At 40.5% G+C, this 23,940-nt stretch overlaps 1 protein-coding gene across 2 annotated transcripts in view; it reads left to right on the top strand.

Annotated features, from left to right (window-relative positions):
- SOX5 (SRY-box transcription factor 5) overlaps positions 1-23,703 on the top strand; it is a 611,279-nt gene extending 587,576 nt beyond the window's left edge. For both annotated transcript variants that reach the window (XM_082064631.1, XM_082064630.1), the window contains 4 exons: positions 9,495-9,603; positions 10,498-10,671; positions 17,026-17,242; positions 20,564-23,703. In XM_082064631.1, the coding sequence (XP_081920757.1) occupies positions 9,495-9,603; positions 10,498-10,671; positions 17,026-17,242; positions 20,564-20,867 (804 nt within the window). In that variant the 3' untranslated portion in view covers positions 20,868-23,703. The remainder of the gene's footprint in view (positions 1-9,494; positions 9,604-10,497; positions 10,672-17,025; positions 17,243-20,563) is intronic.
- The last annotated feature ends 237 nt before the right edge of the window (positions 23,704-23,940 follow it).

The following is a 23,940-nucleotide window of genomic DNA, read 5'->3' as shown; positions in this document are numbered from 1 at the left end:
GGCGTCCACTGCTGATTACCCTTTTCCCCTACCCTCTTCATAATTTTGTCTTACTGAGGTTCTTTGTCAGCAGAAATTCTTGTATGCAGGTTTCAGTCCTCTTTGTTAATGCTATCAGCACAGAGCAGACCGTTTTCTAAAAGTATGACACGAAGGCGAGCAGGTATTATGTTGTCACCCATCCATCACCCTGTATGTCAGTCCAGTCAGCAGGCTCAACAGGATCATTCATGTTCAAGCAGTCCTTTACTCAACAGGGCTACTGTATCCATTGTCATTTCTCCTCAAACTTTCCTCAAATGTAATTAAAAACACATGTCAAGTTTGCAGACTGCTAAGATCAAAATTGTTTTTGCCCAACACTGGTAACTAAGCATTAAATATTTTGATTTGCTTCAGCTGAAAGTTTATTCCTTTTTCCTTTTCCTCCACACCCCATCCATTTATTTTTTTGCCATTTGCTTTGTGGAACTTGTGTATATTTATATTTACAGCCTCTGCGTTTAATGTCCACATGCCTTATTTACTTCCCCTCCTCCCTTTCAGTAAAACCTGCCTTTGGTTTTGCTGCTTTTGTCACAGTGCCACTACTGTCAGTTAGCAAGTGCCTGCGCAGGGGAGGAAGAGATTCTGCAATGGGGATTTTTTTTATTCCCCTAAGGATTTTAGTTCTTTATTTTTAAAATGCCCTTCTTTTTTTTTTTCCTTGTTGACTGTAATCTATTAAATACCCAGATAGGTTTTTCAAAGAAAAATTGTGTACATGTGCATGTGTCTTTAGTGCATCGTTAGGGCAGAGATGCATGGGCAGGGTTAGCTATTTATAATAGAAAATGAAAAATACAGAAGGAGGGACAAATTCTGCCCATGGATATGTGCAGGAAATTCCTATTGAAGTCAAGGAGAAGAGCAGGCAAAGAAGCAAGGAAAGAAGCCCAGATCCTTGCAGTTGTTGAAGCTGGAATGGGAACTTAAGTCTTCGTTCACTCCAAAAGGCAGAGATTGGAACCATTCACAGACTAGTGTAGATCAGGGAGGACTGCAGCTGTTTATACCTTAGTGGAAATTTTATTAAGCCCAATAAAGATGGATGCACTTCCTACTGAAAAAACCCCATACAATTGATTTGGAGTTCTTGTTAGGTCTTTTGAACTTTCTGAGTCTTTAAGTTCTAAGCTGTGCCCTACAGCCACAAGAGCTTATTACTTCCTGAGATGTTATTATTATTTTTATGTAATCACGTGCCTCCAATAGCTGGGGCTTTCAGCACAGTGATGGGCATCAGTGTCAGTGTAATACATCTCTTCAGTGTAGTAGAGGCTGAGCCTCATTCTTCTGTGAAGTGTGTCCACTTATTCTCCTGGGGGATCAGCCTGTGCTGTTCTGCCTGTCTTGGTGTGCAGGTGTTTGCTTAGCTGGGTGACAAACAGCCACTAGTGTGTTTGGGGCTGCTGAACTACTAAATGTTTTGGGGCTGATGCTGGGGAGTAGACAAGCTAAGCTTTACTTCATGCCTGGGAAAATGTGGTGAATTCTTTCTCAGGAGATAGCCTAGATAGCACATCAGCTTCTTCATGTTAGGGCTGGAAGCAAAGGTACAGCAGCTTTCATCATTTTAATACCTTCTCAGCAAAAATGGAAAAGAATGGGCGATATATCTGTAATGTTGCTGTGCAGTTGAGTCACCCATTGTTTAATAAACAATTGTCAGGAAAGCAGAGACTGTGTTCTTGCTTTGTCTTTACATGCATCTAGACTCTATTTCCCAGGATATCCTGCGTGGATTGTGATTTTCATCGTCGTTCACTTTTGGTGTGCCACCTCTCTCCCCCAATTAACCCTTCCTTTGCTCACTGATCAGCTGTAGCAGCTCTTTCTGAGTCACTGTGAAATCCTTCATTACAATTTACGTGGCAGATTTCATCCAGACACCTCAAAACTCTTCACAACAGTGGGAAAATGTCATGACCTCCATCCTACTTGGTTGGGGAAACGAAGGTGCAGCAGCTAAACAATTCATGCAAAGTCACAGAGCATGTCAGCCCAGCAACCAGTCTAGATGAGAAACTGGGTCATGTAACTCTTAACCTATTTGCAATCAGCGGATTACAGCTGGATCTGCGTGAGGTCGATGCCTGTGCCCACGCTGTAGAAACTTTTCTAGGAAGGAAGCAGTGTCTCATCATTCTGCTTTGCTTTTTGCTTTTGCTTTCCTTTTTATTTCTTCTTTAAATGGCTTGGGCCAGCCCTACCTGCATTTTTATTTACAAATCCTAGCTTGCACTATCTCTCAGAGCTCCTAACCAAGGAGGACCTCAGTGTCCTCATTTCTTCTGGAATTGCTACTTCCCATGAGTTTGTTTCCAAGTCAAATAATATATTTTACTGAGGAAGTCATTCTATCTGAAATAAATAATTAAAACAAATTTCTAAGGATCCAATCCCTGCCAAGTTATTGAGGATTTTCCTTTTTTTTTTATTTTAGTGGACTCTGTCTTGCCTTCAGTGCTTTGAAAGGAGAGCCCTTAGAAACCACAGACCTATGTCCAGAGCATAAGGCAAAGCACGTGACACTACAATTTTCAGCAAATTCCCCCAGCGACTGGGTATCTGTTCCTGAAAGGAGAGTAGTTACATGTCTGGGCCTACTTGATCCATCTGATTTTTTCCATATGACGCCTCGTAGGATTCCTCTCTACTGGGTCCATATAACACTTCATATAGATTACAACTCAGATGCAGTGATTTTTGGGTGGTGTTGAACCGATCTGGACTTGAATATATACTGTAAACCAAAAGATATGGTTCCTTTACCAAGTGATGTAGCCCCAATTAAGACTGAAGGAAATAATCCTGAAAGAAGTACCATAAAATCTGGAGGATCCACAAATTAAGAATGTTATTTTGTTTTCTTGCTTCTAATACTGCTTTTAGGTTCTGTGGGTGGATTGTTCTGTGAAAAAGGGAGATCTCAGATAAGCAAGACTGAAAGAGCTGAGGGGGTGGTGGATGCATTGTTTCTTCGTACTCAACTTTGATGCAATAACAACAACAACAAGAATCTCCCAAATGACAAATTACCGTGACATTATAAATAATCTTTCATCTTCTTTGGTGGTCCACAGAGTTTATATAATTGGAAGGCTAAAACCCTTCTTTGTTGTTCCTTCCCTTTTCATTAGTAATGTAGAAGACTATAAAATTGTGCAGCCAGAAGGGATTTAACAATTACTGAGTCAACATTTGAAAGTCTCACTCTTTTATTATTTTATGCATGTGCTTTTTATGAGTTTTACAGCCCTGCAAGCGTTACTTAACCAAGGTCCATTGTAACGGCAGATCTGTAGCTGCTCTTATTTTGATTTTATTTTGCTTTCTCTTGTAACATGTGCTATCAGCGAGAGTCACAATTCCACACTCACTAAGAAATTATAAGCTTGAGATTATAAGGTTTAGATAAGATTCAGGAACGCTAGTTTACTAAGGAACCTTTAGCAAATCACATAATATTTGACTCAGTTTCCCATTTGGTAAACAGAGTTAATAATACTGCCTTTCTTTGTGAAATTTTGTGGCTAAATTCGCTGACGACTGCAAAACACTTGGGCAATGTGATCTGTTACACAGAAAACCCAAAATCTAAATAGAAGATCCCTCCAAAAAGAGCTGGAAATTCTCCTACAGCAGTTGTAGGTGTAACAGGATCTGGACAGTAACACGGTTTGGACTGGGACATAGAGGGTGTGCACAGAACCTATTTTGAAGTTCCATGGCATTAATATGCAGGAGTAGAGCCTCGTCTGCAAATAATTCATCATGCGCAAACCTCTGGGCGCACCTCTCACTGCTGCCAGTGGTTCCTCTAAGTTCTTTTAGCTCTCTGTAATGCCTACCTACCTCATATTTTCCACATTTTGAAAGACTGTGGATGCAGAATTTATAACACAAGCTATTCTGATGTTTATTATTGCAAGAGGCAAAGGAATTGCACAGAAAGATTACTTTTACAAAGCCTTCACTCATGTCAGATGTAGGATAAGACTCTTCACCTTTTTGGAGAGTTAAGAAAAATATCATAATGTTGAACAGATAACAACTCGTACCAGCAGTGTGTCTGATAATTAAAGATGTTTTTCTGTCATAAACAGAAGTGAACTTTCATGGCAGGATCATAGTCTAGCAGCTAACCTGACTAGATTTGGTGCATATTGACCAACATATGTGTTGTAATGGTTGATATTTACTGGGACTTGCTGAGAGATGACTTCCTCAGCATCACAAACCACACTAGATGCTGTCACAGGCCCTGCTTAACAATCTAAGATAAAAACTAGCTTATCAAAACTCAGGCTATGTGAAAATACCACCTTTAGAGTTTAGATGTGGGATTTTTTCCCAGAAAGCAGGATGGTAAATAGCTGGACAAACTGCACTTGGAGAGAGAGAGACAATATGGGACACTAAAAAGGACAATAACAGGCAACCATCTGTTTCTTTTCACATATTGACACTGAAGGGAACAAAGGCAGCAGGCACTCTGTCCATCACTATCTTTGTAATTCTTAGGTACAAGAATTGATGAGCGAGTTTCTCCTTGCAGTCCATCTGTAACTGTGTTTGGCTCTCTCCAGCTACTCTACACTTATTTTTTTTGCCTGGCCTTTCAGTTCCCTTGGAATAAGAAAAGCAGGAATGTGAAGAGATATACCTGAACACTCCTCTGGTGTTCTGCACTGGTTGTATCTCTGCAGGCATCAGACTGAGAGGAAAAATATTCACATCAGGGGAAATGGGAGTAGGGTTAGGGGAGTAGAAAAGTGACGACTGGACTGCCTCAGTAAAACCGCTAACCTTGAATTATGCAATCGGAAAAACAGCTCTTGCCAAAATACAATTCTAACGGAGTTCAGAGTGCTGTCAGTGTTTGCCAGATACCCCAGCCAAAAGGATGTCTCGAAGAGGGGGAGGAGGGATCGGTTGACATATGCCCAGCATTCACAGGATTCTGGAAGAACTGCGGAGTCCTCCAGGAGCGGGGGTGTGCGCCTGGTCTCAGGTGCACCCTGAGCTTTGGCACCACGATCCAGCACAAGGCAGGAGCAGCGAGGTCAGAGGCCAGTAGGCAAATATGTCAGAATGTCTTTATTTCTCAAACCTTCCAAGGTTTGGCTTCACGTTTGTATAGTAGTGGGAGGAGTTCTGGCAAACATTATCAGGCTGTTCTACATATGTTTTGACTCTTCTTGTTTTATGTTTCTTCTATGAAAGAAACTGCAACCAAGTTCTTGTCATTTTTAGATCAATGTTTTGTTAAACTATGACAGCTATCCATGACGGAGAGCCAAGGAACTTTTGCAGCTGACCACAAAACTGAGTCTGACTTGCGGTGCTTAGTCATTTTTTATGTGTTTTTTTTCTACATGACACATTCCATGTGTGTATGTGTTTTTCATTGTTCTTTTAAATATAATTAGAACATTGGTAGGAGCTGTGGTGAAAATCAGTCTTCTCCAGCAGATTACTTTCTTTGATTAATAAAGCTTTAGAAACATCTCATCACGTTGTGGCTATTGATGAAACCTCTCTGGTTATACTTTGAACAATTGTGCTATTGTGGGATTGATTGCGCTCTACAATATCATCTTCTCCGGTTTGCCCATTACAATTTTAAATGATCCAGACAACAGAGCTCTCACTGCCACAACAGAGAGTCTCTCCTACAATCCAATAGAAATTACTATTAGGATAGTTTTTCCCAACCTCTGCCGAAGTTCTTCATAGAGGAAAAAGATTTGGGGGCCTGATCCAAAATTCAGAAATTTAGAAGAAAAAGAGCCACTTCATCATCAGCAAGAGATCCCTGTGTTTCTTCTCCTACAAGAGCAGAAGCGTTCCATACCATTTGTTTTCACGGCTTCGTGCAGTGTGATTTTTAGCCAGGTGTTACAACCAACTCTTTGTACCGCTTCCCTGGGTCTGGACCAAGCCTTGCCTGTTCTCCCCAGCCGTGTTGGTTCTCGGCTGCAGTTGATGCCACTCTGCATTGCTCATGGGTTGAATAGCATTTTACGCCTTTGGAGTGTGAAGCAAGTCTGAAATGAAGGCATTATCACTCTGGTATCTGTCAGTATGTACGATTTCATCAGCTGAACTTTACATTTTTTTCTGTGCCCAGCAAGACAATTAGATGTAGATCCTGATACAATGATAAAATAAGTTTAAGGCTCAGTCCTGCATAGTGTGCAGTGATTTACCAGTGCCCCTGAACTCTAGTACTGTATCAGAACTGCTTTGTTAAAAGTGTGTTGCTGAACCCAACATGCACATACTCCACTTATTATCACTGGATGGTACCACAGCTTGCTGCTGTTTACACAGCTAATCCAACACAGCGGAGTGGTGGTGGTTTTAAGAATGTGTAATTTGCTATTGAATTAAGTTAATGATGATAAATAGATCTTCTTTTTCTATAAACTTGAAACCACTGTGGATCTCTTGTCTGAAGTTCATAAGTAGGTTCTGTGAGAGGAGGCTGGGCTAGTAATGTCGGCAGGTTGACAGTTTATTTGGGGAAGAAAATAGTTTTTGCTTTGTTTCTTCGAAGCTTCCATAAATACTTTCTTCATCAACTGAAAGACTCTGTAGGAAAGGTAAGAGATCCAACAAAAAAGCAGTAAGTCATCAACTGAATGCTTTCAAGCAAAACAATACAGGAATGCTGCTTAGCCCCTTTCAAATATTTTGTAATTATAAAAGCATTTCTCTACATCAAGTTTGGGGAAAATTTGTTGCCGTGTGTTTAACGGGAAGAGCGTAGGACAGGAAATCAGAATGTTCCTTATGTATAGTCAGGCTTTTGCATCCTGCCAGGGTGTCACTGATCTCTTTCTGCTCTTCTAATGCTGTTGCAAGAGGCTTAGGAAAGAGCAGGCCTTAGGCTTACTCTTGCCTGAGTACTTTTTAAACTCAAACATTTCTAAACATTGACACAGAGAAGTACAACCGGCTGTTTTGACATCTGCTGCTTCAAGAGCAATAGCGTGCAGAAGTTCTTTTTAACTGCCACCTTATCATTGCTGACTCAGTTATTAATTGATACATTGCCATTGTGTATGTTTAAGTAGCGGGGAGTAAATCATCACCATGTTAGAATGGGGTCTGCCTGCTCACCCATGTTTCAGCTCTCTGGAGAGCCACCTTCAAGCACTGGGCCACTCTGGCATCCCTCCACAGCCCCTCTTCGTCATCTCGCTTCGTCTCCTGTGACTGTACCTCAAAACACAAAACTTTGCCCAAGATGGATAGCGGCAGAGCATCTGTAGTCTTGTTGAGCTGAGCTCTGATAAACGAGCCGTACCCAGTGTGTACCTCGCAGGCAGCGTGCCCAAGTGTTCACTGACCTTAAGACTCAATCAGATCATGTCGGCAGAGCGCGGTTCTCAATGTAACTGCCTCTGACTTCAGCAGCTGCGTTTACTGCATAAAGAAAAAGCTGTTAAGCCTGTGCCCTTTGCACTCTCAGCTCTGTTTCTCTAAGAGGTTTATACATGATTCAAGAAAAATCTGCAACAGAATAACTCTCCTCACCCATAATATACCCAACAAGAGGAGGTGTTATTTTATATTTTTAGGTTGGTGGCAGCATTTTTAAATGATTTCTGACATAAAATTTTTTGAACTCTATCATTATGAAGTTGAAAGTAAATACTTTTTTTTTTTTGAGGAAAAAACATTGACTTGCATTGTATGTCTGAGATCCATTTGGAAGAGATACAAAGACAACTTATTTCTGACCTTCTGTCTGCTGACAGGCTGCTTTGGAAATGAGAGCTGAGTTAAAACCGATAGATCAAAGAGTTTGGTAAAGCTAAATGCCTGAATAGTTCAGGTGCTTATTCAAAGCTTCTCCAAGCTTTCTGGATCTCCTGTGCCTGGAGCTGTTGCAGAAACCCTTTTGCTTGTGATAGGCTGGCTCTGCTGCACGAGCTTTTCTTGCAAAAACCAAGCGGATAACTCATCTTGCACAATTTCGGTGGTGATGTGTCTGGTTATAGACTGAGGACCAGGAGTGCAAAAGGGATCCACAATAAAAGGGAGGGTGAGGAGATGGCAAGTTAACCTCATGTTCCCTAAACTATGCGAGCGTACGAAGTTGAGCAGATTAGCTTCCTTTCTCACTCTCTCAAGAAAATCTTTGTGAAATGAATTACCTGAATTTGAACTGTACTTTGAATTGCAGATGCAGGGACATCACATTGCAAGAAGCATTTCTGTGTTTGTATTGTTCTCTTTTCTGTTTTCTTCTATAATGCAATTCAGTGACATTATTAGGCTACATGGAATAGTTGTAAAGTCTCCAGCTGCCATGTGAAATCTGAAAGTTTTTTAGTTTGTTGATCTTTTACAGTCATCAGGAGTAGAATAGAGGAACAAAACAGCACTCTCTCTTTCAGGAAGAAGCTCAAAAGAATTTTTTCAACTGGAGCCACTTTATTATCATGCCATATCATGTCATTTTCTTAGCTTTGCAAAAGGCACAGTGCCTAACATTTTGAAATGTCAGTATTGCTTTCCTGAAAGATTTATTTTTAAACATATGATTGTCAGGAAGATAGAATGTTTATGAGTAAAATTCACTGAGAAAACAGAAACAGTTGGAAAATGGAACACCTTTGTATTTGTAAAGTCAAACAATTCAGGGGCAAGCAAGGTGTTTTGAAGAGAACATTGGAATTAATGGCCCTGGCACATTGTTCTGGCAATGTCTTTAGACACCGCTGCAAGCCTGACAGATTAATTGGCAGCACGCACTAGCCTGTTGCAATCCAGGGTTCACAGATAGTTCTGACTAGATGAATGACGGACAGGGTGTTAGTGGGGCTGGGCAAAACAGTCCAGACGGGAACACAAACTACTGCCCAAGTATCGTGCTTAATTCAGGCTGACTCTTCCCCAAGGCCTGAATAAGGTTGAACTACAGGGTTGTTTTTTGGTTTGTTGCGTTTTGGTTTTTTTTCTCCCAATGGGCTGCTTCCTAAAATACTGCCTTAAAAAAAAAAAAATGGCAAAGCCACTCATGTCCTTGCACTTTGATTGCAAGCTGGAAATAGAGCAAAACAATAAATACATTGCAAAAGAGCATGTATCATCTAAACTTCCAGTCCAGCTTTGCAGTCCCAGGGACATAGAGACTTGAAGTATTCTTCAGATGTGCAGCCAATTTTGTCATGCCTAACTAAACCAATCTTTTCAACACTATGAAGTTTGCTCATCACTAGCTAGCAAGCGTGTTCTAAAAACCACTTGGTAGAGTCTGCAACCATATCCCTTCCAGAAAAAATATTGTTACGTACTCTTAAATACTTGGCTCAGTAAACTGTTGTGAATGAATTGTTTTCCAGCTTCCCTATCAACCTTCTAAATTACCTATGAACTTTAGAGTTACAATGCATAATTATTTGCCTGATCCAAATCTCATCATCTTGCCCATACAGGACAAAACAACACTGGAGACCCTGACTCAGCAACTGGCAGTAAAACAGAGCGAAGACGGGAAGTTTAGCCACGCAATAATGGATTTCAACATGAGTGGAGATTCTGACGGTCAGTACGGCTTACCCTTAATTCCAGGTTTGTGCGTACATGTCAGTGGCATCTGGAGGAGAATCCCAGTGCTTTGGAGGCCTGTGAGGAATGAGAGCAGTTAGCAATAAGTGGCTACGAAAGAAGGTGGGAAAAAATGAGTCATCCTGTGATGTTTTAAGTCTGGAGGTGATTTTTAGCCTTCTGTCCAGTGCACTTCTCAAAGCTGGACCAAGAATGTATTTCTGATGGTAAAAGGGAATAAAGGGGACAAATAGATGTGGGATAAATGAAATCACACAGTGAGTCCATAGACCTGACCATGCATAGACAATGCATGCTCTGCATCTGTAGGAACTTTCTTGGTTTGATGAAGCAAGCGTACCGTTCATTTCTTTCTCTGCTGTTGCTTATGTTGTTATGGAGGGGTCAGCACAAGACCAGGCAGATATGTAAATGTTCACTTGCTAGTCAGAGACTAGCTTAAGAGGAAATGCCTGATGTTGCCATATATCACTCCCTACCCATCACAAAAAGGTAGGAGATAGGTAACACAATGTGACCAGCATTCTGTAAGCAAGAAAGGAAGTAAAAAGAAAATCTAGCATTGATAAGTGTTGATTTTCTGTTGTTAAGTAGTAAAAGATGTTTTAGAAAAGCTATTCAATGCTTTTTGTTGAAAAAAACAATTGAAACTCTTCATTAAGTCTATACTATGTGATACTAAATCAGTAGGATAACTAAAAACTAGCAATATACAATATGTGGTATTTCGTACTGCTTCAGCTAAAAAGAAGAAACACAATTAACGTATTGTGAACACTGACTCATTGAATGTTCAGCACCTGACATAGGTTACTGATGGCAGAGGAAGCTGCATAACGAAACACAAGCTGGGAATGTTTTTCTTTTTAGGAAGCGCAGGAGTTTCAGAGTCTCGAATTTATCGGGAATCCAGAGGACGTGGTAGCAATGAGCCCCATATCAAGCGCCCAATGAATGCATTCATGGTGTGGGCTAAAGATGAACGGAGGAAGATCCTTCAAGCCTTTCCTGACATGCACAACTCGAATATCAGCAAGATACTAGGTAAGAATGATACAGAGCACTATCCTTTCAGTAGCAAAACTCAAAAAACTTTTGACTGAATGGAGCTGTACACAACAGAATGACCGTGTCTAGATCATCTATTTTGCTATTTAATGACTGCATCAAGGACAACAGCAATAAGAGCTTCCACCATACTGCCCAGTCGTATAAATTAACCATAACCTGAAATGTTCTTGTGTCTTGTAATTACTGAGATTGTGGTGGTTTTGATGCAAAAACATGAACTGAACAGACAAAACCAGTTAATTTCATTAAGCTGTTGAAGAAGCACAAAATGACTGCTATCATTTATTTGCCCACATATTTTGTGTAACTACATTCTGTGGGGAAGCACACCACAGTATTTGATTTGTGCCATAGCCCTTCCTGTTCAAACAAATGGCCATAGGGAAAAGATCCTAAAATAGATCTTTTTATTTTATACACTGACAGTTTTAAAAGATTTTTATTATGTTTCTGTTACATTAAATTTCTTTTTAGTACATGATCTCTATCACAAGCTGCTTGTATTCTAAATATTCTGAAAAAGAATGCTGAAACCTAAAAAAGAAACATCAGAACTAATTTCCATATCCTCTTCACATCCCAAGCAATATTTGTCATGAACATCATCTAGTGAATTTCATGACATAGTCTTCCAACATTTCACTACTTGCTCAAATTCCCAGGACCATGTTCTGTCCTAAGATATTCCCCTGTGACAAACTGAATGGTGGAGGTGAATAATGAGGATCTCTAGGCCAATTAATTACTCTTCTGCAGGAAAAACAAACAAACAAACAAACAAAATCTGTGACCAAATCAGAGATGTTGTATAGATCTTGTATATCTACTGATAAAGACTTCGTTACAAGGCCTAAATGTTCCACCGACCAGTGGATAGAAGCTTAAGGAAGGAGCACATTGAACTGGGCTGCAGATCTCATTGGTTTTGCAGACAACTGGAGGGATGCAGCGCAGTTGCAATGGCAGCACTAACCAGCTGCAGGGTTGGGAAAGATGTTAAGTTTAAACTGGTCAGAGGTTTGAAGTTTGGCATGATTAGAATGGTATTATGAGAAGTTAGCAGGGGGCAAGTGGAAATGAGATAAAATTGGTTGGAGAGGCAGAATGCATTGGCTGTGGACCGCAGATGTGATAATATTAACCCATGATTAAAAGGGTGGTACAAGATGATTAGATTAGTTATGGGAACAGGATTAGAAGGCTAAATTGGTTATGTTGATGGTAAAATAACCTTATACTGGTTAAAAGGGATTATACTGGTCAGAGGTGTACAATGTGATTAGACTGAGGACAGGGCAGTAATAGTTTTGGTCTGTTTCTAAATTGAGAGTAGACCTGGGTAAACCTGTTTTTAAATAATCAGCTTCAGAAATCTACAAGATCATTCTGAATGGCCCTTTTCATATAGCAAGTACAAAGAGACCTTGATGTTTTCCCTCTTAACTGATTGTTTTGGATAACAACCTCCGACAGCACGCTGCTAATTCATTCTGCTTAAAACAGGCGCTTGAGCCGGGCTGACATTTTACGCAGTCTCTGGGGATCCTGGTTGACATTTTAAAGGGCTTCTAAGCATTTTATAATACCCTAAAATCTGGTTTTAATAAGCCATTCTGCTGAAATTGTTAACATAAGGAATCACCTTTTACTATTTGGCGCTAGATCAGGCAGATATGGGGACATCTTTTTCTGATTAGATATACAGTAGTTGGAGTAAAATGTGCAAATTCATTACAGATCCTGTTGAGGTGACAGACAGTGTAGCTGACTCCAAACTCTTTCTGTTTTGCTGCCAGATATGGGGAAAAGGAAGGTCTGAAGCAGTAGGAGATTATGTTTCTGTTTCTTTCCAGCATCACATTTAATTTTTTTATTCCACCTATACAATGGAGAGGGATGTCCTGACATCTTCTTTCTTGACAGAAGTGTGACAAAGGTCTTCCCTCAATTGCAAAAGGCCAGTCTTTTGAAGTCAGCAGGGAGCTCTCTGTTAACCGGCGTAGGGTGAGCAACTAGAGGCTTACAGTTCAACCAGGTATTAGGGTCTCTTCGTTAGAAAGGCACAATTTTTCCTTACCATTTTTTTAGCAGCACTGTTACACATTGAGGTCAGAGAGCTTGTTGTCATGAGGAGTAGCTTAGATAGAGTTGTCACCGATCAAGGACCATTTTTATAGTAAAATGAGAGGAGATGCCCTTCCCAGCACTAGAATTCTCTAGGGATTATGTTTGACATTGTGGTATTATGTTTTGAGCATAAAAATTAGATACATGGATTTGTCACTAAATTCATCTGTGCATACGTTTGTCATCCATCTGTTCATTGCAACTTAAACTTGTGGATAATTATTTTTTTTTAGTAAATTGTTAAAAAAGTGCTAAAATGGGTCTGCTGGACCCTATCAATTTAATAATGCATTGTTTAGATATTTTTGTAAATATTTTAATTAATTTCACTGAGAAATCTACATAGAAATATTAGGGAGGGATGACGTTAGATAGTACCTTCAGAAGTTCTCTCATGTACGTGTATGTGTGTGAATACATACCTGTACACATACCTATACATTATGTAAGTATGCGTGTGTATTTTTTAAACATAAAGTGACCCTGATCCAGATACTGAGGTTAAAAATGTTAGTCTAATGGACTAAAAGATAGGCAATATTACGAACAACTGAAAAATCTTGTCAGAGCAACTCGGCCTAAAATCAGCAGTAAGCCCACCTAGGGCATGCACGTGTGTGCCCAAGCACAAGTGCCAGGACACACATGTGGGCATCACTTTTCTGCCCTGGGCTCAAATATTAATATCTAGCCCTCTACCCGCCATCTTCACAGTCATTGTATGGGCACAGCTTTAACTGCCCTGGCTCACTTTAGGGGTAGGAGCCGTGTTTGGTGCTGCAAAGTCTTAGCATTTCCTTATTTATTTTCTAAATGCTTCAACCACCAGATCAGGAAGGATTGTGCGAGAGTCCTGTTTGTCGTTAGGTATTCATCCAGAGAGGGGAACGGGTTCTCGTTTTCATAGTCAAGGAGAAAAGCCCTGTACACAGATGGTGAGCAGAAAGCTCACTCCACTGGAGAGTATGATTCTTCCCAAAAAAAAGAAAGCTTTTTCAGGATTCTTTGGTCACACTTTCCTTGGGCTTGGGACTATGCTTAGGTACACATTCCTGCCTGTGTGTGCTTATAGAGAATCTAAAACAATGGCAGATTACAAATATAGTTCGTCCAAGCACAAGGTATTTTTAAGCAGGTTTAGTATTTTGATTGACGATACTCATTTATAGCTTAGCTTGCCTGGGGGTGCAACTTCAGAGATCAGAGTCATATATTCTTCAAACTTTAAAAATTTCAGATTAAGACCAATTAGAGAGTTGGTTGGATTTTTCTATATTACTAAAAAATACAGGAAGATGATAAAATGTATAAAACAAGGATTTATCATCAGAAAATGTGCCCTTCTTAAAAAATTTATTTTGACAGCATTGTTTGTTTAATTATTTATGATACTTCAAAACATACTAGTAAATTGTATTTAGTATATTTTGTAAAATCAGTAAAGTTGTAGTAAGAGGAGGTATCAGTGCAGAAGGCAGCTATTAAAAATTTGCTAGGAAGAGGGGTGAGACTGCCAGGGTTTTTGTTGTATTGAGTTTGTAGCTTAGGAAAGGAAAACATAACGAATGACATTTATGTATAAATATTGTATGTATAACTGTGTGTACAAATATTATGCATCAAGATTTCAGTTTTTATGGCCCTGATCCTGCAAAGACTTATGTGTTTCCCTTACTTCACCCACTATTTACAGCTCTTTTCACATGAGGGGGCAGGAATCTGCCTGCCCAGATCTGACTGTAGGATTGCAGCAAGTGAGCTAGTACAGTGAAAGAGGAATTGTGCTGGGATATAACATTTTCATTGCAATTTCACAACACCTGATTTTAATTTCTACCTTTCTGTCTGTCCACCTGTCTCAGAATATATCCAGGTTCCTACACTGCATGTTCCCTCATAGCACGTAAAGCAAATGTCAAGATTTGCTTAAAGTTTGTGAGATTTTCAGCTTTGTTATTCATAAATAAAACTGATTCATCAGCAGGAAATGAGGCAGGGGCTGTTTTTCAAAGCCACTGGGATAACAGCATGTCTGTGATTGTTAGACTCTAGAATTAGACTAACTTTCATGATTTTCTTCATATTATAAAATGTCAGTATGTCTACGAGCTAGAATCTGAGAGCAGACCTGCATCTGGGCATCTTCCAGCTCATACGCTTTACCCTGAATTCTTAACATTGTTCAACACAAGCCCTATCTATGTTTCCATCTTATTAGTAGGTGTTCAGTGTTTTGGCAGCCTCCACATGTTTATCACTGTGTCATTCAGCCCAAAATCTAGGGGGTACTGTGCATGGAAAGTTGGTGTCACTTTTTCTAGCCACTCTCTTTGCCAGAAAAAGCTTGGAATAATTTTTCTGCAGGAGGCAAAGCTGCTGAGCAGGATTCTGGCCACAGAGGTTTGCTGCCCTGCATAACACAGAGCCCTGGCCACAGGTGTCCAGACACAGCTACTACCTCTGTGTGACATATTAACTGCCATGCAGGAGTTTTAGTCCAAATCCTGGAAAATATCTAGTCACACTAAATAGTGTTGCACCTGAGTTAAAGTCATTAAACTGCTTCCCATTCCAACAGTAGCTGGAGGATGTCTGCATGTTACATGTTGCAAACATCATGAAAAACTATGGTTTTGACTCCAAGGTAATGTTTTCTAAGAAAGGGAAGTTCATTGCTCCTCATCAGAACAAAGACGTCTCGTTACTTACAGAGCAGTTATCTCTAGGTGTAAGGTCAGGCTGTACCAGCCTATTAGCCCTTCGCTCCAGAAGCCCAGGCTGCAGCTTGGAATAAGGATTCAAAGAACACTGGGGAAAATGGTGTCAATAATTAGAGGGGGCCTTTCTAGAAGGAATCAAACGGTGTTCTTTCCTGGGAAGCGATAACCACACTCTCTATATTGCAAGTCTTGGGGGCACAGTGAGCTAACACCGGCCTGAGTAATAGCGTGAGCTAAGTACAGTATGAGTAACCATAAAAAAATGAAGAACAAGAGGAAGTCAAGTATGACATATGAGATTATGTACCCATTAAATTGAGAAACTATTCGAACTTATTTTTCCAATGGAAAAATTGTCTATTTTCCAATAAACTTTTCCTTCTAGGCCACATGTTTCACAGCTTGGACTGTTCCTGTTGTTTGAAATATATCTTACCCTGAAGCACTTCTGTAGTTCATGGAAAAATAAAATAGGATAACTGATTCAAGAAATTTTACTTTCTGCTCTCATATTATGTCGTTTAAGAAATATTGATTTATAAATTTCAGGAAGTATTTAAAAACAATTTTGAAGGCTTTATTATTTCCCTCACTCAAATATCCACGCTGACATAGGCCAAGTGTCAGAAACAAGGCTCCAGCAATCACGCCATAATGCATCTCTGTGGAGAGGTGTGCCAGCATCCCAGTGCCCTTCTCGTCATGACACATACTAAATTCTTTTAAGTTGGAGCAGACAGTGTTCACCAGGACTTGGTCTCGGAGTTAAAACCCCACTGAGACATATGGGATAGTTTATAGCTTTTAGAGGCATTGCCTCAGGGTCTTTGCAGGTTCCTGTACCCAGCAGTGTTGCATTTACGATCAGTTCATATTCTGCTTTACGGAAACCCAGCAGCTAGAAAAGATACGTTATTTGTCATGAAAGAATACGCTGTAGACAGATGTGTATCCAGAGTTTATGCCTTGATCCAGCTGTGGTGGTGGAGCAGAGCAACTAGATCCCAGCACATGAAAGTGCTGCCTCCTCTAGAACAGGAGGTGAAAACAAGCCCGTAGCCAGAGGGGAGTGCGGGGCGCTTAGCACAGCAGACTCTGGGAGTCTAAAGGATCTTTATCCAGTCCGCTAAAACACCCCGCCTTGATTTCTAAAACAGTGTCAGGGATTGCTCATTATCAGAGTGGTGGTTTTACTTCCCACCTGAAAGACACTATAATGTAGATAAGTTTCAGTGAATTTTCAAGTCAAAACTTCCAGTATTATCTCTCTCTGCCTCTTGGCCATACCCAAGAGGTTTACCGGTCACATACAAACAAGACCTGACCCCTGTCTAGAAGCTCTGACAGATTGCCAGCCCAAAGCAATATGACCGTAGGTATCTTGTTCTGGGTGACCTACTTGTTTCTCTGCCTTTCAGTGTTTGTGGATGAGTAGAATCTCATTTATCTTTTCTTTTTTTTTTTTTTTTTTTTGTGACAGGATCTCGCTGGAAAGCTATGACAAACCTAGAGAAGCAGCCATACTATGAGGAACAGGCCCGACTCAGCAAACAGCACCTGGAGAAATACCCAGACTACAAATACAAGCCAAGGCCGAAGCGTACCTGCCTTGTAGATGGCAAAAAATTACGCATTGGCGAGTACAAGGCGATCATGCGCAACAGACGCCAGGAGATGAGGCAGTATTTTAATGTTGGGTATGGGACCTTAAAAACTACCATTCATTATTTGTCTATTTAGTTATTTATTTATTTTATTGGCAAGAACATTATATATTGCTAACAGAATATGAAGCTTATACTTTAAAACAACGTGTTCCAGGGGGAAATTAGGCAGTCAGGCATTATTTTGTTGGCTCTGCTATATACTCATCTTATAGCTTCAGCCAACTGTTTCATTTCCACTCTGATCATGCAAAAGAAAAAAAAAGCTCAAGATTTTCCAGTGAAATGTAAGTCTTCTAGTAAAGCTTTATAAATATTACTTTATTATAGGACCTCAGAGGGTGTTATCTGTATGAATCTGTGGTAGTGCCTCTTGATCTGAAAGCCAAAAATACAAGTTTGTATTCAATATGATCTATGGCAATTGGTGTGCAAAAGGACTGCTGCACCTACTGAACTTGAACTGGAATATGGGCTTTGCTCAGTTAATTCTTATCAGTTGTGAAGTCATCTGCATTGTGCATCATGACAGCATTTGTCATACTAGGGAATGTCTTCCAATTCAGTAAGCAAAATCCTTTGTGTTGAGTATAAATTTCAAGAAGACTGGTTCTGGTAAACAGCTAATAGATCAGCTTGATATGATTAGATTAAAATCTGCCTCGAAAACTAGCATGTATTTTCCTTCTGCAGATACTCCTTTCTTTTGGTTACAGCAGATCAAAAGAATCGTCAGTAATCAATTATTCTGCAATATTTCTGTATTCACTCCAGAAAATCAAGAGCTACACAGTGGCCTTAAAAAAAGCAAATGAGCAACAAGAATGACTCTCAGAAGTAATGGAATCTGTGCTCTGTTTCATCTGAATTTGGAATCGTTTTAGTATTAACTGAATTGCACATCTCTCTAGTTCCTAGCTAGAAGTAACAATAAAGGAGAGAATATCAGTCTATCAACTGTTAAGTGTCATCAGACTGTGTTTTAAACAGCTACAGTGTGCATTGTTATAATAAGCTGCTCAGCGGAGAAATTTGAGCTGCTTAACCCTGTGGCGCTGGCAGGTCCAGTGATCCCAGTGGTAAGCACTGAAACAAACACAGGGAAGTCAGCCAACATTTGGCATCAAGAGATTAAAAAAAGAGGAGGGAGCCTTCTGTAAAAAGAATAGGTGGCAACAGAGCCCCCAAAACACCGCTTATCTGGTTAACATGCATGCTTCATCATGGGAAACAAAATTAACCTTGTAACATTCAGCGTGTGATTTAGCTTTCCAAACAAGGCTGACATTGAAATCAAGACATTTCAGGAGATAATTTGCACTGGGGCATTAGAGCAGAGAAGCTGAGGTAAAATCTTTATGGAAGTTACTGGCAAGGCAGCCAGTGTCTGCAATGGGGTCAGTGTTTGATGCTGGCAGTCACAGCACCACAGTTGCATCCCTGTTTTTTGTTCTCCATCTGCTGCATTACCTGGTACAGGTCATTTAGGGCTAAACTTCTAAATACCAGTCCGGCTCCTGCTTAGGCACCAAAATAAGTGATTGGGTTTTCAAGAGCTGTGGCTGTGCCAGCTGCTGGGGAATGCTGAAAGCCTGTCTGAAGGCATCACAAAGAGAAGGACTGAGCGTTTTTTGCAACTCTTGTTCTTAATACTTCTGTATCTCAGTGTCCTCATCTATAATGGTGGTAGGGTAAGCTCACCTCACTGGACTGCTGAGAGCCCTAATACATTAGTGTCCGAGGGCAGCTTTGAGATCCTCTGGAGTGGACATCCTAGAGAAGTGGAAAAATACCATTATTAAATAATTTAATATTTGAAAAGCACTCTGAAAAGCAGCATTTAAGTGCAAAGTGTTCATATTGTTAAATATTAAAAGCAATTTAAGTGTGCTGAATCTTGTTACAGAAATGCTGACTCCAGAAAACAAAAGCCTTCCTATTGAATTTAGAATAAAATGCAAATGAGATCTGCTCCCTCCTTTAAGAGCTATATCTTCAGATGAGACAACTTCTGCTTGTTTCAGAAACACAGACAGTGTGGAAGGAGGCTTCGCTCGAATGGCAGGCAGGAAGTATCTGAAAATGCAGCAAGCGATTCCAAACAAATGTAAAGCTGTTTGGCAGAGGAAAGTCTTTCAGGATCAGTGTACTGTGGAAGGCTTTACTGTACAGCCAGGGCACAGGCAGGCAGGGGAACAGGGGAGGGTTTCATTCTTAATTAAGAATGTTCATCTCAAGAGACTCTGCCCTGTCTCCTGTGGCAAGGCTTTTCAGTGCAGATGGACACACTGCTGATGACATTACAATGTGCAGCATGTACTGAAGAGTATTACTGCAATGGAATTACTTCATGCAGCAAGGAAACAAAAGGAGCATGAATTTTAAACCTCTAGGCTTGTTGGGACCCTGAAGCTTCTCAGGGAAACAAACACTGGTATAACACAGCTAGTGTTCTTGATGCAAAGGGAATTTCTATGGCCCGGAATAATTCTTCTTTCATTACTGCAGACAGGTTTCCGAGGCTTAGATGCCGTATAAAGGCAGCCTGTAGAGGATTTTCTCAAATGCTCATGTTGCTTGCTTGCTTTTTATTTATTTTTAAATAATGCATGCTTCCATTTTAAGTCTGCCTTTGCCCAGTTTTATCCACCTGCCTTCAAAGGTTCTGCTTTTCACAAATGCCACTCACTGAGGAAACTATCACCTTCCAGTTGGAGGCCCTTAGTGATCATCCTATAAACCCATGTTTAGAGCCCACTGTTCCTCTCCCTAATAATGGCCAAGTCTCTGAGTGCCCGTGGAGTAAACATTACCTCTTTGGAGAGACCTGCTTTGCTTTCTCCTGATCCACTGGTAGTTTCCTACAGCACCTCCCCGTTCCCATAAAAACTAGCTCACCCTCACTGCATCTCTCCTGTTGGCAGTGAGCTGCTTTTATGTCTAATCCTGCCAGCAACTTGGATTATTTAAAGGAAGATTTTTTAAATACATGGTTTTGAAGTTGAACCACAATTGAAATTTTGGCTGGCAACTCCTGGGACACCCAGTTTGCCCAGCAAAGAAGTTTGTGTCACAAGCAAGCAAGCTGAAGCTGCGTAGTTCAGGTACAGCTAGAGGTGTTTACAGAAATTGGGTTTTCTTACCAGTGAAGCTGGCTTGGACTTGATGTTCATTTCAAGAGCATCAGCTGGTGAGTCTGGAATATTGGTATAAGGGTTGTATTGCACGGGCCATCCAGGAGCTTCCTCTGCATACCCAAGAGCATATGTTATGGGCTTGCAAAGTGCTGCTATACTTGCCTTTCCTTTACTCCTTCCAGTGTTCAAATGCCATTTTACTTTTTCTCCCCGGCAGGCAACAAGCACAGATTCCCATTGCCACTGCGGGCGTAGTTTACCCAGGAGCCATTGCCATGGCAGGAATGCCTTCCCCACATCTGCCCTCCGAGCACTCGAGCGTGTCCAGCAGCCCGGAGCCCGGGATGCCCGTCATCCAGAGCACTTACGGCATCAAAGGAGAGGAGCCTCATATCAAGGAGGAGATGCAAACCGATGACGTCAATGGAGAAATCTACGATGAATACGATGAGGAAGACGATGACCCTGATGCGGACTATGGCAGTGACAGTGAAAATCACATTGCGGGCCAAGCCAACTGATCAGGGTCCAAATATCCCATGACCTACAGGACTTCAAGGAGAAAAGAAAAAATAAATAAAGCTCCATCTGGTTTATCTTTGCCAGTGGCCAAGCACATTAACTTTCTCATACACTGACTGTTACTTTAACTGTTAGTCTTAACTAGTTGGGACATCAGCTGACTAATAGACATCAGCCTGCATCAGAAGAAAAAAGGCTCAGAAGAAAGGAAACAAAGACAACGACGACAACAACAACAGAATGATATAAGCTATGGGTAAAATAATGCCAGTAATTCAGCTGCTATACCCAAGCACTGAAGTCTTACCCGTCGACCTTTTATTATTATTATTTTTTTTTCAAATAAACTTTATGGCTGTTTGTTCTACAATGTTCTAGAAATTCTCACTCAGGTACACAGTGCCAACAAGTGGCTTGTGAATGTGTTTTGTTGTTTTGTGCTACAGTTTAAAGAGAAATAATTTTTTTTTCTTTTTTTTTTTTGGTAATGCACCTGACAGGAAAGAAAAAAGATAAAATTCCTTTTACCCCTTCTGTCTCCTCCTCCTCCTCCTCCTCCCTGGCAAATCTGGGTCAGAAGTGTGTGCGTGTGCGTGTGCCTGTGTGCGTGGCTGGCAAGGAAGGAAGTGGGGAGTCTGTTTCTGTTAACCCCAACAAGCAATTATTTCCTTTCAAGAGAGGACTTCTCTTCATCAGTTGCACACCATACTGAGTCTTTGAGCAAGTGCCAAATTTGTACTAAAGCGCTGAACTAGTCCAATTTGCTTTTTTTTTTGGTTGGTCTCTTCTTCTTGTTTTGTTTTCCTTTTGCTTTTCTTTTGCTTCCTGCTCTGTCTTAAGTTAGGACAGTGTCGTATCTTAGACAATCCCTTGAAGAACCTGATATACCAGCAGCTGGTGAGATTAGACATATATTTTTGGTTTTGCTTTTTAAAGGAAACTGTAGGTGCTGTTCTCAGGTGAAAAAAAGAGAGAGAGACATAAATTTAGAGAGAAAATATTTTATGATCTTGGATTTTCATGTGTGTGTGTTTATGGTACTAATATGAAAAATATTGGACTATTGTGAGCAAAAATCATGTTCCAGAATGAAGTCCTGCACCCTCCAAATAACTTGGTCTGTAAGGAGCCTTTGCTTTTCATTTGTACTTCAAGTGGCAGCATATACAACTTAAAAAATACTTGTCCAAAATGTGACTTGTTCAGCACAGGACAGGACAACTGGAAGCGTTACCTCCTTGCTGAGCATAGTTAGGTTACTGTGCTTTCCAGTTTTGATGAACTCGTACCTTCAGGGTGGCTGAGTACTGATTTCTGATTCAAAAGGCAATTTTTTTAAACTGACGTTTTTTAATCCTTTGCACTTGCAGAAATCCATTTTATTAGTGGGATGTTTGTGTAAGAAGAAAGACTAATAGCTGTGAAGAGATTTCCATATTCAAAGTGGGCCGAACCAGTGCTGAGTTTCTCTAGCTGCTGCCTCTCGCAGGTGAAAAAAAGTGGCTAAAATATTCTCAGTGTTGTTGCAGAGCCCTTAGATATGTTGCTGGGGCAATTTTGCGTTGCTGGGGCAATTTTGCCTTCCTTGGGCGACAGCAACCAGATGAGGAAGGTGGATTTACACAAGCATAATCCTGAGCAGGGGTTGACCTCTCGTATTTCTAATAAGGTAACTGAATGTTACATGTCATTTCAGAAAACCAGAATGCAAATACAAGTGAACCAAGGAGTCTCTTTCCATCTCTTCACTCTGATCTTCCTGTAGAAGGAGAGGACCCAGGTTTGTGTAGCAAGGCAGAAGCATTAGATCTAAACCAGCCAACCAGCACTAAAGGCTACCTCTCATTTCAAACAGCAGCTATCCAGGAGCTCCTCTCTGGCCTGGGAAGTCAAGTCCTGGGATCATACTGAGGCAAAACCCTTCCTCCAAGTTGACTTTGTGACTGAGGATGCCACCTTCATATTCACGTCGCTCCCTGGTAAATTCCTACTCCTAGAGAGAGACTCTTTGCCATCGGTATCACTTTTTACTTGTAAAAATAGCCCTGTGCGTCTTAGTGCCAGTGAGAACCCAGCCCCAGGGTCCACCAACACTGATACTGCAAATGGTCACTTAATCAGGCAAATTTAGCTCATGGTGCAATCCGCCTTTGAAGTCCCGGTGCAGGATGAAAGGGGCAGGTAGGAGGAGAGACTGGGAAGGAGGACGTGGCGGTGGGTCTGTCTTTGCCGCTTGAAATCCCACTTGAAGTGTAACTTGACCCCTGCAGACCTTGTGCAAAGCAAACGAGCAAATGCCGTGGAAGGCTTAGGACAATACTCCAATGAGCGGTTTGGACGTGTGATAGTTTTACCCTGAAGCATCTGTTTTATTTTTCTCCTGATTTCCCTTTTTTGATTTCCACCTCTGCCTTGAAAAATTCTTTTCTTTTTTCTCTCTCTCGGAATTGCTCTGAAGTTATGCTTGGAGTAGCTGATCATATCCTCCATGTCAGAGAGGGTTCTTTTTATTTGTATTTTATGACTGTGTTGGGGTTTTTTTTTTTCAGTTGAACTGCCTCTTCTTGCTAGTGTTGTAATGGTAATAATAATAATAATAATAATAATAATGGTCAGCTGTTCCCAGATTAGTAAATTATGTATAATTTATTTTATCCCCCCCCTTTTTTAACTTTATTTTATTCTGTTCTAATTTGGCAGTGCAGCGAATGAAGCTGTTAGCTATTTAAAATGGATACCCGCCCCCACCTTGCCTTTTTATATATATATAAATATATATATATACATATAAAAACAAATCGCTTCTTCTTCTGCTCACACCATTCCTCTTTCTTTTATTTTAATTTTGGCCCCAGCCATGTCAACTTCTGATGTTTATTATGATGGAGTGAATTAATGGGAGTGTTGTTTTCAATCTTAATTAACTTCTGCTCTCTCATCACTCATTTTAGTTATTTAATTACACCAGTCATCTAGAGCCAATTTTTTTGAAGCACTCTGTTTGGATAAGAAGGAAAAAAAAAATAGACAATTGTTTTTATATCATCATTATGTACAATGTGAAAACAGATA

This window comes from Streptopelia decaocto, assembly GCF_964273445.1.
Source record: "Streptopelia decaocto genome assembly, chromosome: 1".
NCBI classification, from domain to species: domain Eukaryota; kingdom Metazoa; phylum Chordata; class Aves; order Columbiformes; family Columbidae; genus Streptopelia; species Streptopelia decaocto.
Note: the sequence above shows the minus strand (reverse complement) of the source record. Positions and strands in the feature narration are given on the sequence as shown.